Raw genomic sequence first — 18,014 nt, 5'->3', positions numbered from 1 at the left:
GGGTTGATGAACAAGATATAGGCAACCTTCGGTTCTATAAAGTGAAGCCAATACTGAAGAGTCTTAAACCTGCATTCTGTCTAGCAGCCAGCAGGGGGCGACTCCTCTGGTTGTATAGAAGTCTCTGAGAAAATGAGTCTACTTCTCTCTTGATTTATTACCTCAGTAAACATTGTAAACATGAGTTTATGGTCTCAATCTCTAGTTTCAAGTCTTCTTCAATACAGCATGATGTTCATTTAGTAAATTATGGTCCCATTTAGAGTCAGATAGACCATAAAGTAAGGGTAAGTAAATACCAAGATGAAGACGACCAAAAACAAAGATGGCTCCTACCTCTTGTGTCACTTCTGGTTGCAAAAAAACAAGTTGGTGACGGCAAAAAAACAAGATGCCAATGGCCAAAAACAAAGATGGCGATGGCCAAAAACCAAGATGACAACAACCAAAAACCAAGATGACAACGACCAAAAACCAAGATGGCAACAACCAAAAACAAAGATGACAACGACCAAAAACCAAGATGACAACGACCAAAAACCAAGATGGCGATGGCCAAAAACCAAGATGACAACGACCAAAAACAAAGATGGCGAAGGGCATATGCCAAGATTGCGACAGCTAATATAAGCTATATATACACAGCCTGTAGTGCATGTTAAACAAAAACTAAATTTTTTACTTTCTTTTCTTGTATTCATGTTTTTCTTCAGTAGATTTTATAGACGTACCACTAATATCTGACATTACTGTGAACTCAAGGACTTTATCTTTCAGCTCCTCAGCTCTTTCTAACTGAGCAGAAACTATTCTATCATCATCTTTCTGTTTGTTTCACTGCCGTTCAGGTAGAAATGACATTAAACAGAACATCCTCACTAAATAAACAGTTTCCTGGTACATTAAAGTGAAACTTCCCGAAGCCCAGCGCCGGTCATTGCACCAGATCCGGTAAACTAGGGCAGAGCTACGTCTCCAGTGTGAAGCTGCACTTTATGATTATGCAGCAAAAGGCCTCCAGTACATCCTGCATCTGTCCTGTTGCTTTGAGACGTCTTGTCATGCTCCTTCGTTGGCTCTGGGTCTCTCCTTGAGTCCTCATTAGAGGCAGCTAAAGGTCGCCGCGAACGCAGAGACAAACTTTCATCATCCACCTGGTGGGAGCTGCAGTTTTTAATCCAGTGAACACATACAGGATGTTACAGTAGGGACGGTACTCATCTTATCTTTACTTTCATTTTATCTTTGACACAACTTACACTCTTTATATCTCCTGTTCGGATCTTTATGTCTACTGTATAAAACACTAACTGTGTCCAAACCTTCACTTTTAAACCAGAGAGAGTCTGTGAGTTTCCTCTCTAACAACCTGCAAGTCAGCTGAACTGAAACTCTAAACCGCCCCGAGGGTGAGTCCCACCTCTCACCAGGTGCATGCTGGGAAGGACTCCGGCCCCCCGTTCACCTTGCATGTAGAAAATAAATGGATGGATGGAGTTTGTTAACAACATGTTCACTGCCTTCGAGGTAGCTTAAAGTCGGTGTAAAGCAATTATAAATTTGCATTCTTGGTTTGTCACAACACAGAAACATGTGTTACTAACCAGCCAGACAAATCTGAATGATTAAAAAAATCGCCAAGTATATAAAATTAACTTCAAAATCATGGAAAAATCATCAGTATTCTGCTCTGAGACGTTGGGGGCGTGTCCCTGGTAGCGCTGAAACCTGAAACCTGAAACCTGAAACCTCTCTTAACACATCCATGGCTGAAACCACACCCAGAGCGGGGAAGGTGCAGGACAGGATTCCTTCAGTAGCGGCGAGCGAAGAGGGAAGAGCCCAGCGCCGAATCACCGTCCGACGGGCGGATTGGGCAAAGGGGCCTGAGTCCTTCTGGTTGAGGCTCAGCCCGTGGACGGTGTGAGGACGGTGTGAGGACGGTGTGAGGCCGGTAACAGCCCCCGTTGCGCAGTCTGCCCGGGGGATTCAACTTGGCGGGTTAGGGACGGCCGCTCGGTGTGGGAGAATCCCCTCGTGGGACCTCTCCCCTCACATTTCATCCAAGGCGGTCGGTGGGCTTGGAAAGGCTCGGGGTGAGGGTGGCTCGCGGCCCTTTACAGCGCCCCCCCGCCTGGACCTCGCCGCTTCACAGAGCCGTGGACAAAGTGCTTGCTTTTGTGGTCCTGGTAGTCTCAAAGACATCCGTGGCCCTGGTACTCCATACTCTGACACTTTGTCATTTTCTTTCTTTTTTAAAGACTATTAACTTTTTAGAAGTTTACAGAAGAAGACATGGGATGGATGGGATGGATTACAATCATAAAAATACAATATAAAACAAAAACAGTGATGAAAATGACAATTCCTATAGATGGCCTTGACCCCACAACCCTGCCAACATGAGTCACATCCTCTACACGACGGAGCTTTAATTATGTCTTAATGTTCTTTTGCACTTTGTCACAATGTTCTTGAATGTTTGTGTAAAGCACTTTGAATTGTCCTGTTGCTGAAATGTGCTCTACAGATAAAGCTGCCTTGCCTTGCACATCCATAAAGTCTTTTCAGGTTAACAGGATAACAATCCTACTCGCCAACCCTCCCGATGTTCCCAGGAGACTCCTGTTTTCTATTGCTCTCTCCCGGTTTCGTCCCGGGGTCACAATTCTCCCGTGTTTCATCCCACTTATGACACATTTTCACACCTTTTTTCCTTTTTGTTATCTCAACCTGTTCCTGGCTCTGTACGATGTGTAAAAGCTCTACCCACTGAGCAAAGACACGTCCAAAAGACGTCCACTGAGGAGCCGGAGTGAAAGGAACGAAAGACGTCTTTTTTAAACGTCTTTTTAACGTTGGACTATCGATGTCAACCCGAGTTGCACGTCCACAGACGTCCAAAAAGGCCCCTAACCAGACGTTCAAATATTGAACCCACCTTGCACGGGTCTGGACTGACGGACGTTATACAGACATGATCTGAACGTCTTCCTGACGTCACATGTTTGCTGGGTTCTGTTTCCCTCCGAACAACAAGACAGCTACACCTCAGGTTGTTCCCCGGCGGAAAAGAGCCGCTCACGAACACAACGTGGTCTGAGCTGCGCTCACTGCTACTGTAGGTTCAGCACACATCACAGCATGCATCGCCCAAAGTTGGGCTTACAGCTCGTCTGCTCACCTTTAACGTGTTGACAGGAATCAAACAGAGCAGTAACTGAGCTCATGCTTCTTCCTGTCTCTCTGTCTGTCTGTCTGCAGCAGGAAACACCGAGAGGAGGCTCGGCGGTCACACAGGAACCATAAAACTCATAAAACTCCTGAACTCTGGTAGAAACAGGGAAAGATATTTCTGTTAGTTCATTAGGCGCTGATTGAACCACACGAGCAGCAAATTAATATTCCAGTGAGATGTGTTGTATTTGTGGCGTTACCAAGAGCCTCATTATCTGATCCTCCTGCTGATGACTTCATTACCCAAATCTACCAGCCAGAAACACGCCGAGACGCTCCACTTATCAGGAGAAAACCTGTTTCTCTCTCTGAATCCGAACCTCTCTTGTGACTGTACGTTGAACCGGCCGACCCACCGACTGAAGAAACAGTTTAAAGAAGAGAATATGAAATGTTTCAAGGCTGTTTTCTATCAGCAGGTTGGAGCCAAACAATCTCTGGAACATTTCTACAGATGAATACTGAGCAGTGAGCTGGATGAAACCAGAAGCAGGGTGTTGAAGGAGTGCTGCCAGCAGCGCCCTGACTCTGGGAGATCAACTGGCATGAATATTGTGTTTGTGTGGTTCCCAGTGTGTGACGGCCTGAGAGAGGGTGAGAATAACACCGGGGACCCCACCGGCTTCAGGTTTGGCAGGACTTATTGCTGGACTCCAGCAGGCTGCCGTGGACACTGCATGACCCCCCCGAGGATAAACATAGCTTCTCTCTAATTACAAAGAGACTTCCTTCTCCAACTTTACATATTGTTTATGACTTATTAAAACATAGCTCAGCGTATCGTTTCCTCTGATCGGGTCATTCATGGTGCTTCACCGTCACTGAGTCTAATGAAGAGAAACTTAAGGAGGAACAGACGGGTTTCCCATTTACACACAAACCAGGATGTTAGCAGCAGCAGCAGGAGGTAGAACACAATACTGTCATGATAGCTCCATTATGGACATTATACAGTTTAACCCCTCTGAGACCAGCGGGATGGACTTTACTGTCTGTCAGAGGCTGTAACAGGTTCAGTTTTAGAGCGAGATGAAACTAGAAAACCTAAAGAATCCATCGGTACCAACCACGTCATGCTAGCTTGTCAGGAGAAATAACGCTCCAAAGTTGGGCTAAATTTTGGCGAAGAAAAACTGTCCCTTGACCTCTGACCTCCAGATATACGTTTGCACCAGTTGTCAGGACGCCTCCCTGCAGATATTCTCACCTCAGTAAGTGATGCATGATGGATGGATGGATGGATGGATGGATGGATGGATGGATGGATGAAGGAGATGTTTTCACAGCAATATAAAATAGATAATAGAGAGGGGATAATGTGCGCTCCTTCGCGTACATGCATACGTGCAGCATCGCCCTGTCGCAGATTCTTTCACAACATTCATAACCCGCTAGCTGAACATTATCCCGCTTATTATCACGCTACTTACTGTAGAAATCAATAATTTGATAATCCAATCAATCTTATTTCCATAGATGTATTTAGTATCTACAGTTCCCTTTGTTAACACCTTATTTTGAAAAGCGGACGTAGTCCCACGTGTCTACTTCCTCTAACTTCTCCAAGGTGGTCTCTAGCTCTCCCGTCAGCTCCGTTCTCTTTATCCATCCATGGTCAGCTCCATCGGGGCCGTTTCAATGCAGAGAACACAAATGTCAGTATCTGGGTGCTCTACAGTCGTAGCGCCGGCCCGTTTGACCACGGAGACGAGAGAGACGGCCGGCTCGACCGCCACGTTACCGCCATACCATAACGTTTCCTTCTAACTCTTTCGCACTTTTTTTCGGATATCTTGCAGAGAATTTTCTTCCTTTTTTTGGAAATATTTCGGATTTTTTTTGGAAATATTTTTGGGCCATATTTTGGACGTACTTTGGCATTTTATCTGCCTTATTTTCAGAGACATTTGGGCCTTTTTTAGACGTTAGCATGCAGCTTTAGCTCTGCTCTGTCTAGCTCTGCTTTTCCTGTCAATGTGTGAAACCCAAAGTGTTTCCATCCTTTACTGGATGTGTAGTGTTTACCACGCTGGATTTAACATGGGAGGCTGCAGGTCGTATCCACGACGACCCTCCAACGCTTTAGACTCTCTGAGGTTTGTTTTGGTTGACGGATACGGAACGGATATGACGTCACGTTACTCAGACTACCACAATAAAAGATATGACGTCACGTTACTCAGACTACCACAATAAAAGATATGACGTCACGTTACTCAGACTACCACAATAAAAGCGGTAACTTCCTTCTACCTCACATAGACTCAGATGAAGCAGATATATCCATTCTGGCATTAAAACATCCGACCGTGTACGTCTCCATTTGTTCAAGACCAGTCCAGATGTTACTGTGAATGATGCAGAGTCTCGTCTTTCTGTCAGAACACCTGCAGCAGTACTAATACCTCACTGGGCTAATAGACTCTAAGTAGATCTCATCTCTTTTTAGGTTTTACCTTCAAATCTCTCCACAGAACAGAACAAGCTTCTGGATGTGGAAACGACCTCATTTCTTCTGATTTCATTCCTATGGTGAAGTGGATTAATCACCGTCTGTCTCCAGGCAAAGTCATGACACCCAGAATTATACAGCGCATTGTAATTAGAAACAATACGAGTGTGACAACTGATATGAGTTCTTCTCTGACAATGGGGCTTAAAATTAGCTCGTCACACACAGAGAGGAGGAGGGTTGGTGTAGTAGCACCGAATACATGCACGACAAATACAGTATTTAAATTTAAATACAGGCTCCTGTGTATCCATCTGAATATAAAACACCAATATGAAACACAGGACTTAAATAAGACTAATGCAGCAATACTGAGACATTTACAAGCTCAGTGAATAACAGGATTAACAATAACTAGATCTATAACATCTATAAACATGTACAAATCATTCTCTGCTCTCGTTAGAGACAGTTACAGTAGCATTACAGTACTTGGCCCAAAGTGTCATTGAAAAGCAAACACTGGTCTCTTATTGGCTGTTTGCTGGTTGGTGAAAACACAGCGGATTCCTTCTTCCGATAATCGGAACAAACACCGGACCAGCAGCTGTTGTGAGAGCTCCAGAGCTGCTGCATCAAGTTCAGAGAAAACAGCTGATGTCTTCTCAAAAAGCAGCGACAATGACGACGAGGTTAGAGCCACCGCTCACACATGGAGTATCTACCATACCTGTTTGTCTGGACCACAGAGGTCAGCAGCCCTACAAACGCTAAACTCTGTCACCGAGATAACTTCTGTTATGATTTGACGCTATATAAAAAATAAATTGAATTGAATTGAATTGAGGGATGAAGTTACACGATCGGTCGGCCAAGTGTCGGAGTTTCCTCGTTGGCCGTTGCTCTTTCAAAATGAAAAGACATAAACAGTCCAACGCAATGCGTCTGGCTCACTAAACTTGGACTGAGCTGTGAAACTAGGTGATCTACACTGTAAAAAATAATAACGGAAATTTTCCGGCAGCAGGGGCGCCAGAAAATATCTGTTAAAAAACGGAAAAATACTGTCCGTTAATTAACATAACTAAACTGTAAAAAAAAAAAAACAGTAATTATCTTTATATAATCAGCCTTTATTACTGTAATATTACAAGAAATATTTTACTTTTAACATATATTTATTGTTAGAATACTCATACACCGTGAATCTAAGACCATTTACATATAAATCACAAATGAAACATGTAGTTTTATGTTGCAAAAGCCCAAATTTACATTAACTCAGAAGTTTTGCAAAAAAATCTGTATTTTTACAAGAAATATTTTTAGAAATAGAGTCATAAACATCTAAAAAACAGAATAATTATCTTTAAAAATGATCAAGAAAAGCTTAAATACAGATAATTACGATTGTCATTACAAAAAATACTGTAAATCTAAGACCATTTATATATAAATCACAAATGAAACATGTAATTTTTACATTTCTTTTCTGTCATTTTGAAATACAGACAAAAAATGAAAAACTTCTTGAAAAAAACTGTAAAAAAAATGTTTTTTTTTACAGTTTAGTTCTCAAATGAAACCAGATTCAGCTGTGGCATCATCGCCTATTTCTCTCTTCAAATGTTTTCAGAAGTAGATTTTGGTGGATCGTTTAGACGTAATAACAGAAAGTTTACGAGCAGGCCGCCGTGTTGTTTCCTGTTTGAAACGGCACACAGAGAACCAGCGACCAATCAGGGGTGGTGGCTAGAAAGGAGCCCGCAAACTGAGGAAACTCTTTTGAGATCATTAAGGTTAGATATTGACCTCGAATGGTTAAAGAAAGGATACAGAAGGTCTTCGGACAGGGAGTCGTGCGAGATTTTTTGCAAGTTTTTGCAGATCTCACATGAGAGTTTGTGGTTTGCGGGTTCCCTTCTAGACACGACGATCAGGTGCATTCAGCAATCGGGTACGTCACCGCTTGAACATCCAGTTGAGAGGAGCAGCGTCCTCTAGTGTCCTCGCCGGACCTGGTGGACAAGTACCGCTGGATTTAACATTATAGACATGACCACTGATCCAGACAGATACTGGGTTTGGATCCAGTCTTCTTTCAATACATTTTGAGTGTTGGACTAAGGGCTGAGACGGTGGCACGTGTAGGCCTATTTGTGTTTTTTTAAATAATGAATCTAGGCTACAGAACAAGTTAATAGATTATAAGTGCATGGAGAGAAAAGACGACTTTTCAACCCACACGAAGCAGAACTGATGAAAGATGTTGTTCCTGTAGTCTTCGTCTCTGACAGACGACTTCTCACAGCCGTTTTAATTTAGTTGTGAAGGCTGAAGCGGCGCTCTGCTGCCACACTGGAGAATAACTACAGACTCTCTGAACGAAGGCTTTCCTGATCCTGCCAGCACTCGCTGTACGTCTGTGACCCACAGCGGTCACTGACGCGCTCCACGGCCTCCAGTCCGTCTAAATGATGGACGGCCTTCTGACATTGTTCAAAAAATTCTGTCAATGATGGAAAATATTCAGTTAACGCGACCTCTGTCCTCAACACGCCCTCACATTTATGAACAAGACAGTTTTCCTGACTTTAGACATTAATATCTCCACAGTGGCTGAACAGAGTTTTACCATTCAAGCTACATTTTAAACGTCTCGCTTCATCATTCTGTTAAACTTCAAACAGAGAAGACATCCATCACTAATCTCTGATAATGAAGACCCTGCAGGATGACTCCAGGTACTGCAGCGAATTAACATCTTTACTGTCGATGCTTTAAACAAACAGGAAGGTCAAAACATTTCTTTTTCTGCCACTTTTGAAATCTATATGAACCCTAAATGAAGGAATAACATTTTAGATCTGATGTCATTCAATGTTCAATATATTTTACATAAAAAACATTACATAGACGGTAAATTACAGTGTTGGATTTACACCGTGGAGGCAGGGTAGTCTACTGTACACAGTACTGTACTGTACTTTATTATTATCATCTGTAGTGGTTATTTGCATAAAAACACACAATTCAAATGATTATGATTATTTAAATATTTGCTTTGATTAAAACAAATCTTGGCAAGCTGTTTAGAGCTAGTGTTAGGAAGTTAAACAGCTCATCATTCTCTCTCTAATATCAATTTTATAGTGATGTGAAATCATCTCCTACAAACAACTGGATTTATTCAATTTATTTATTATTATTTACTCATTTATTCTCACCAAAAACTTACTTTTACAAGATTACATTTGAACGCATCATGGTAATGTTGTAATTTACCTTCACCCAATAGTTCTTTTTACTGAGCAGACTTTGAACGTCTCATAATAATAACTCAATGGCACCTCCGTTAACGTTAGTAGCTCCGTTAGTTAGCCAGTCAGGACTGTGCTGCTAACTGCTGCTAACAGCTAACGTTACTAACTCTCCTCCTGCTGATTAAACACAGGTTTGTTGTTCACAGTGTCGCTTTATCAGGAAACAACAGGGTGCGTCCCCTCAGGTTTAGTAGCGCCACGCTGTTGAGAGCTTTCTTTTCTCTCCGCCGTGTCTCCGGTAAAACAAACTGGAACATGATACGGCGTGCGTACGCGTATGCGGATGTCCTGATGATTTCAGACCCTGAACATAACTAACGGTTACTTTTATAGGTATTCTTAAACTTTGGACAGAGTCAGGCTAGCAGTTTCCCTCTGCTTCCAGTCTTTATGCTAAGCTAGGCTAACTGTGTCCTTGCTCCATCTCTTTATAAGGTACATTTTCACCGTCCTAAAGAGCGTGCTGCTGTACGACACATTTCAGATCAGTTCTCGGCCAACAGCCTGAGTTTGAGTATTGGGATCAGTGTCCTGTCGGAGAAGATGAATACGGACCTGTACTCGTACCGATGATGATGATGATGATGATGATGATGATCTGAGTCCGTCAGAGTATCTGGCTGTTTGCCATAAAACTACAGACCTCAGACCAGAACACAGTATCAACAGAGATGATCAGATAAGCTGCAACAAAATGCCTCATCTGTTCTTTCAAGCTGACTTTAGATCCTCTCTCTCTACAGCCGGTCCATCTGACCGTCTGTCCTCTCGGTTTCCTCCTCTAAAACCCAGATTTCTGTCTCACTTCACCGTTCTGCTCAAACATCTCATCATACTGTAGGTCCTGTTCACACCTGGTATTAACATGCGTCCTCACAAGTGGACAGCTCTATAAGTACAGGTGTGAACGCACTCAAGACGCCTTGAGATCGGATCTTTCAGACCACGTTCAGAGGTGGTCTGGGCCACATGTGACCACATTCTTTTAGCAGTGTGTAGTGAATGTGTCCGGGGCCACGTTAAGGACCGCCTACTCTACTGACGTCCTGCTGGGATCCACAGGGTCTCTGATCTCCTCGTGTGAATAGACAGGCAGACCGAAAACATCAGAAAAATGTCCAAAAAAGACTGAAAAATGTCTGAAAGAAATGTCTGAAAAATATCTGTAAAAATGTCGGAAGAAAGGCTGAAAAATGTGTGTATATATTTAAAAAGAAAAAGGCCGAAAAATTCCAAAAACTGTTTGAAAAATTTCTTAATAAATGTACGAAAAAGGCACAACAAATGTTAAAAATATTTGGAAAAAGGATGATAAATGCCAAAAAGAAATGTTTGAAAAATGTCAGAAAAATATCTGTAAAAATGTCCAAAGAAAGGCTGATAAAAAGGCCAAAAATTCCCCAAAAATGTCTGAAAGAAATCTGAAAAATGTCTGAAAATGTGTCCAAAAAAGGGCCAACAAATTCCAAATACTATCTGAGAAATGTCTTAAAAAAATTAAGACAAAATTGTCCAAAAATATGCCCCAAAAATGTCCTGAAATTGTCTGAAAAAATTCCGAAAGGTGTCCGGAAAAAAGTTCGAAAAATGTCTGTAAAAATCCGAAAAATGTCCAAAAAAAACTGAGAAATGCTTGAAGGAATTCTGAAAAAATGTTTGGAAAAAGTTTGATAAATGTCCAAAAAATAATCTGAAAAATGTCAGAAAAATATCTGTAAAAATGTCCAAAGAAAGGCTGATATAAAGGCCAAAACATCCCAAAAAATGTCTAAAAAAAAGGCTGAAAAATGTGTGAAAATATGTCCAAAAAAAAGAAAAAAAAATTAATGAAAAATGTCTTAAAAAATGTACGAAAACTGCACAATAAATGTTCAAAAATATGCCCAAAAAAAAAAAGTTTGCAAAATGTCTGAAATAAAATCCGAAAAATGTCCAAAACATTTCAGAAAAAAAAGGCAGACGCGATCGCTTGTCTGCCTCGCAGCATGGAAACAGCTTCTGTGCTCTACTGTGTGTTATTGTCCGCCGGTACAATCATTTTGATTTGAATTCACGAATATGTAGGATATTAATACGGACATTCCTGTAGTATTATGTCACAACGTCTGCTGTATTAGCCGTGTGTTTAATACGTGTTACATCAGCTACACGGTCTTAATGCTCAGGCTGATCGGAATCCTTAAAAGAATTCCTGAATCCGGATCATGACCGGGATCGCCACTAAAATCGAATGGATTGTTCATTGTGCCACACTTCACCCTTCCAAGAAACTTCATTCAAATCCATTGTAGACTTTTGGAGTAATCCTGCTAACAGACAAACCAACAAACCAACCTCCGTCCTAGGCTGAAATAAATCTTACTTAATTGAAATTATACCTTTCTTATACCTTAATTTTTGAGTTAAAAAAAAGCAGAAATTATGAATTATTTTGGCCATAATGTTGATGGATTCTCACAGACAGGTACAGTGGAGGAAATAAGTATTTGATCCCTTGCCGATTTTGTAAGTTTGCCCACTGACAAAGAAAAGAACGGTCTATAATTTTAATGGTAGGTTTATTTTAACAGTGAGAGACAGAATATTAAAAAAAAATCCAGAAAATCACATCATATAAAAGTTATAAATTGATTTGCATTTGATTGCGGGAAATAAGTATTTGATCCCCTAGCAAAACATGACTCAGTACTTGGTGGAGAAACGTTGTTGGCAAGCACAGAGGTCAGACGTTTCTTGTAGTTGGTCACCAGGTTTGCGCACATCTCAGGAGGGATTTTGGTCAACTCCTCTTTGCAGATCATCTCCAAATCCTTAAGGTTTCGAGGCTGTCGCTTTGCAACTCGAAGCTTCAGCTCCCTCCACAGATTTGATATGGAATTAAGGTCCGGAGACTGGCTAGGCCACTCCATGACCTTAATGTGCTTCCTCTTGAGCCACTCATTTGTTGCCTTGGCCGTTGTTTTGGGTCATTGTCGTGCTGGAAGACCCATCCACGGCCCATTTTCAGTGTCCTGGCTGAGGGAAGGAGGTTGTCGCCCAAGATTTCCCAGTACATGGCCCCGTCCATCCTCTCTTCGATGCGGTGAAGTCGTCCTGTCCCCTTAGCAGAGAAACACCCCCAAAACATAATGTTTCCACCTCCATGCTTGACGGTGGGGATGGTGTTCTTGGGGTAATAGTCAGCATTTCTCTTCCTCCAAACACGGCGAGTTGAGTTGATGCCAAAGAGCTCGATTTTGGTCTCATCTGACCACATCACCTTCTCCCAAGCCTTCTCTGAATCATTCAGGTGTTCATTGGCTAACAGACGGGCCTGTACATGTGCCTTCTTGAGCAGGGGGACATTGTGGGCGCTGCAGGATTTTAATCCGTTACGGCGTAGTGTGTTACCAATGGTTTTCTTGGTGATTGTGGTCCCAGCTGTCTTGAGATCATTAAGAAGTTCCTCCCGTGTATTTCTGGGCTGATCCCTCACCTTTCTCATGATCATTGTTACCCCACAAGACGAGATCTTGCGTGGAGCCCCAGACCGAGGGAGATTGATGGTCATTTTGTGTTCCTTCCATTTCCGAATAATCGCACCAACAGTTGTCTCCTTCTCACAAAGCTGCTTGGTGATGGTCTTGTAGCCCATTCCAGCCTTGTGCAGGTCTACAATCTTGTCCCTGACGTCCTTAGAGAGCTCTTTGGTCTTGCCCATGGTGGAGAGGTTGGGATCTGATTCTGATTCTTTGTCTTTTATACAGGTAATGAGTTGAGACAGGTGTCTTTTACACACGTAACAAGTTGAGATTCTGAGTACTTTCTTAAAGCGACTACTAATAAAGCGAGGACTAATCTAACCGGTCTGTGGGAGCCAGAATACTTGCTGGTTGCTAGGGGATCAAATACTTATTTCCCACAATCAAATGCAAATCAATTTATAACTTTTATATGATGTGATTTTCTGGATTTTTTTTTAATATTCTGTCTCTCACTGTTAAAATAAACCTACCATTAAAATTATAGACCGTTCTTTTCTTTGTCAGTGGGCAAACTTACAAAATCGGCAAGGGATCAAATACTTATTTCCTCCACTGTATATGTCAAAGTTTAGTCAGGATGTTGTTTTGAAACCATTAAGAAGCTCAGCTCATTACACGCCGCTTACTGGCAGCGATGCTGCTCTGAAGACAGACGTCTCTTCTCACCAGAACATCATCATCCTGCTAAACAGCGTCTCAGCTGCAGTCAACTCTCCTCTCACACCAAACTAGCAGCAACGCTCACTTCAAGATGAGACAACTCTACCCAGTTACCAAGCAGAGCCAGCCTTTGTGCCACCATGAAGAAGACGGAGCTGTGTGTAAACCAAACAGTAATGAAAGGGATGGACTCACCATGTTTATTGAGGACACCGGTCCGATGCTGTTCACATAAATGTCCACATCTATAACGATCGGTTTAACTGTGGAGAAACAGAGAATAATAATGATTATTGATCAGACAGAGTCAAAGTGCAGCCGGATCGATGACACTTCTGGATATCTGCTGTGTGACAGCGTCCTCTGGGAGCTCCGCTTGTTAATACTAATCACACATCAATCTTCATCACATAAACTCCCGTCAGAAAACTCCTCTTCAATGCAGCTGAATTATGGACCCATGCTTTCACACATTATCTGAGCAACAGGCCGCCGACTGAACCATAACACAACATCCTGTTACTGACGGCTCCGTGCAGGGAGGTCCGCTGGTTCTCAGTCCAGCCAACTAATTAAGGAGTGGATCCCACCTGGGAACCAGATGAATGTTATTAACTGATAAACCAGCGGAGCTTCTGTCCCTGATTGGACCAGGATGAAGCGCCGTGGTGGTTAATCCCAGATCTAACCTGAAGGTAGAAGATAACTCAACAAATTAAAAAAGAGCAAAAGCTCATGAGCAGGAGAAGAAAGAGAGAAGAGGTTTAACACTCAGAGGAAGAATCAGTGATTTATTAGCAGGTTGACTTCTTTATAAACTGCTGATGTGTTGGATTAAGGCGTGACAGTCTCTCTATAGAGACGGTGTTTGGTTTTTCCGTTGTGTAGAAACATGGAGGACTGCGTGAAGAGGACGAAGAACGTATATTACTAAGAGGTGAAAGTGTTTGTTCCATGTCAACATCAGCGCCCAGCAGCAGAGCTACGCTGCCACCATGTTGGACTGAAAGCGACTACCAGACGCCGGTAAAACGCTCTAAATATCTGGAATAATCAATCTGAAATATCAGAGAGAAGTAGACAGGACTACAGATTGAGAGCTTCATTCATTATATAATTAGTCAGCAGAGTATTATGAATGAAGAGGACATTAAAACCATGTAAACGTCAGACAGCCGACGTCTTGACAACTCACATGAAGGACAGACAACCGTGTTCCTGCATAGCAGAGTAAGGCTTTATATTGTTGGTTCTTTAAAGGAGAACCACTAAAACAGGCTAAAACATCGTTCTTCATGCACGGGACCATTTAGAGATTTGGATAATTTTGCTTCCAGAACACGTCTTCTTTCAGATAACATTATAGAAAACTTGTAATACAAAAAAATAATTGTCTGTATTCTGAACAATCTATTTGCAAAACAACTACACAGAGATGCAAAACAACTACACAGAGATGCAAAACAACTACACAGAGATGCAAAACAACTACACAGAGATGCAAAACAACTACACAGAGATGCAAAACAACTACACAGAGATGCAAAACAACTACACAGAGATGCAAAACAACTACACAGAGATGCAAAACAACTACACAGAGATGCAAAGCAACTACAAAGAGAGGCAAAATGTCTACAAAGAGATGCAAATTGACTACAAAGAAACTCAAAACATCTAGCGCTGCAGAGGTTTTTCCGGAGGGGTTTGTTCAGATATCATTAATAACCTGATTTATACATTTTATTCCAAAAACATGCAGAAACTGGATGTTTGACGGCTGTTGACAGTGTTTTCTGATTTACGGAGGGATTAATAGAGATATCTGAGGGTGAACTCACGTCCAATCAGGTCTCCTTTCACCTCGCTGTTAATCATTATCGCCACGAGCTGTAGAATTATTATACTTTATGTAGTGAAATGTGGACAGTCTGCTGATCTTTCCTCTCTAGATTAGAGGGTGTAGATCTAGACGTTCCCGTCCAGCTGGACATGACGTCGGACAGATGTCTCCGTCCAGCTGGACATGACGTCGGACGGATGTCTCCGTACAGCTGGACATGACGTCGGACGGATGTCTAAATGAGCATTTATGATTTGAAAGTGGGATCTAATCTAAAAGAGACACAAGGTGAGGACCTTGAGAAGAGAATCAATTGAAATGTAATCTGTGGATGAAGATGGATAACGCTCTCCGTGTATCTCAGTAACATCCTCGTGTTCCCGTCGACCTCCACGTTCTACCTGTTCATCGCTCCGTATGAACGTCACACGACTTCCTGCTCAACATGAATAACTGATGTAAATGAGTTACGTATGAGTCTGATTCAGAGGAGACAGGCTGACGCAGCGATCCACCTTTATATCATGACGTATATAGATTAGTAATCTGAATTAGATTAAAGCTTCTCTGTGATATTCTCTTTTAGAAACCGTGTAATGAACCAGTTTATCTGTCCAACGTCTGTCTTCGTCTTCTCTTTGTCTGTGTTTTATACAACGACTGCTGTGAAACTCTGATCATGTCCGACTTTATTATTAACACAGAACTTTTGGTGGAGTGACCTGATGAAACCTTCTCAGATCACAGTTATTATTGATCTTTATTAATCAGATTAAATATCTGCATATGAATACACTCCAACTGAATAAGAAGATCAGCTCAGGAGAGGAGAGGAGTGTTCATGGATGGATTACTGAACGGGCCTACTGAGCACAGACCAGGGGCCCTACAGGTGACGGGGCCCTACAGGTGACGGGCCCTACAGGTTAGAGGCCCTACAGGTTAGAGGCCCTACAGGTTAGGGGCCCTACAGGTGACGGGCCCTACAGGTTAGAGGCCCTACAGGTTAGAGGCCCTACAGGTTAGGGGCCCTACAGGTTAGAGGCCCTACAGGTTAGGGGCCCTACAGGTTAGGGGCAAATAAAATGTAAAACGACCAAAAAGAGATGCAAAACTACCAAAAACTGACCCAAAAAATGTACAAAGAGATGCAAAACAACCAAAAAGAGACGCAAAACGTTTACAAAGCACTGCCGAACAACTACGAAGCGAAGCAAAACGACCAAAAAGAGATGCAAAACAACTACAAAGAGATGCAAAACAACTACAAAGAGATGCAAAACAACTACAAAGAGATGCAAAACGACTACAAAGAAATGCAAAACGACTACAAAGAGATGCAAAACAACTACACAGAGATGCAAAACGACTACAAAGAAATGCAAAACGACTACAAAGAGATGCAAAACAACTACGAAGAGATGCAAAACGACTACAAAGAAATGCAAAACGACTACAAAGAGATGCAAAACAACTACACAGAGATGCAAAACAACTACAAAGAGATGCAAAACAACTACAAAGAGATGCAAAACAACTGCAAAGAGATGCAAAACAACTACAAAGAGATGCAAAACAACTACAAAGAGATGCAAAACAACTACACAGAGATGCAAAACAACTACAAAGAGATGAAAAAAGAGATGCAAAACTACTACATTACTCTGATTCCTGTCTCGTGGTGGTTTCTCGTGTTGCAGGACATTATTAGCTGACAGTTTAGACAGTGAGCTGTTAACTGACTCGTAGGAGAGTCTGAATTGCGTCTCTGTCTCCTCCTCTGATTATACGGAGTTAAACGCTGCTGATCATTCTGTGATTTACAGAACGAGATTTAAACAAATGAGAACGAATCCTAAAAGACTCTGGAGTGGTTTAGTCAGATATTACATCCAGATCTGTGAAGCCGTTTTTTACTGTTATTTTAAGAGGTTTCTACAGTGTCTCAGTGTCTCAGTGTCTCAGTGTCTCAGTGTCTCTGTGTCTCAGTGTCTCAGTGTCTCAGTGTCTCAGTGTCTCAGTGTCTCTGTGTCTCAGTGTCTCAGTGTCTCAGTGTCTCAGTGTCTCTGTGTCTCAGTGTCTCAGTGTCTCTGTGTCTCAGTGTCTCAGCGTCTCTGCGTCTCAGTGTCTCAGCGTCTCTGCGTCTCTGTGTCTCAGTGTCTCTGTCTCTGTGTCTCAGTGTCTCAGTGTCTCAGTGTCTCAGTGTCTCTGTCTCTGTGTCCGTATCTCAGTGTCTCAGTGTCTCAGTGTCTCTGTGTCAGTGTCTCAGTGTCTCCGTGTCAGTGTCTCAGTGTCTCTGTGTCTCAGTGTCTCAGCGTCTCTGTGTCTCAGTGTCTCTGTGTCTCAGTGTCTCAGCGTCTCTGCGTCTCAGTGTCTCAGTGTCTCTGTGTCAGTGTCTCAGTGTCTCCGTGTCAGTGTCTCAGTGTCTCAGTGTCTCAGTGTCTCTGTGTCTCAGTGTCTCTGTGTCTCAGTGTCTCAGTGTCTCAGTGTCTCAGTGTCTCTGTGTCTCAGTGTCTCAGCGTCTCTGCGTCTCTGTGTCTCTGTGTCTCAGTGTCTCAGTGTCTCTGTGTCTCAGTGTCTCAGTGTCTCAGTGTCTCTGTGTCTCAGTGTCTCAGCGTCTCTGCGTCTCAGTCTCTGTGTCTGTATCTCAGTGTCTCAGTGTCTCAGTGTCTCAGTGTCTCTGTGTCAGTGTCTCAGTGTCTCCGTGTCAGTGTCTCAGTGTCTCTGTGTCAGTGTCTCAATGTCTCCGTGTCAGTGTCTCAGTGTCTCAGCGTCTCAGTGTCTCAGTGTCTCAGTGTCTCTGTGTCTCAGTGTCTCAGTGTCTCAGTGTCTCAGTGTCTCTGTGTCAGTGTCTCAATGTCTCCGTGTCAGTGTCTCAGTGTCTCAGTGTCTCAGTGTCTCAGTGTCTCAGTGTCTCAGTGTCTCAGTGTCTCTGTGTCAGTGTCTCAGTGTCTCCGTGTCAGTGTCTCAGTGTC

The 18,014-nt window shown here is 42.6% G+C and overlaps 1 protein-coding gene across 2 annotated transcripts in view; it reads right to left on the bottom strand.

Moving 5' to 3' along the window:
- gabrg3 (gamma-aminobutyric acid type A receptor subunit gamma3) overlaps positions 1-18,014 on the bottom strand; it is a 57,542-nt gene that overhangs the window by 26,295 nt on the left and 13,233 nt on the right. For both annotated transcript variants that reach the window (XM_074636758.1, XM_074636759.1), the window contains exon 3: positions 13,392-13,459. In XM_074636758.1, coding sequence (XP_074492859.1) covers positions 13,392-13,459 — 68 coding nt within the window. The remainder of the gene's footprint in view (positions 1-13,391; positions 13,460-18,014) is intronic.

Source organism: Sebastes fasciatus, chromosome 5, assembly GCF_043250625.1.
Source record: "Sebastes fasciatus isolate fSebFas1 chromosome 5, fSebFas1.pri, whole genome shotgun sequence".
In the NCBI taxonomy this organism is placed as follows: domain Eukaryota; kingdom Metazoa; phylum Chordata; class Actinopteri; order Perciformes; family Sebastidae; genus Sebastes; species Sebastes fasciatus.
This window is presented reverse-complemented; position numbering and strand designations above follow the sequence as displayed.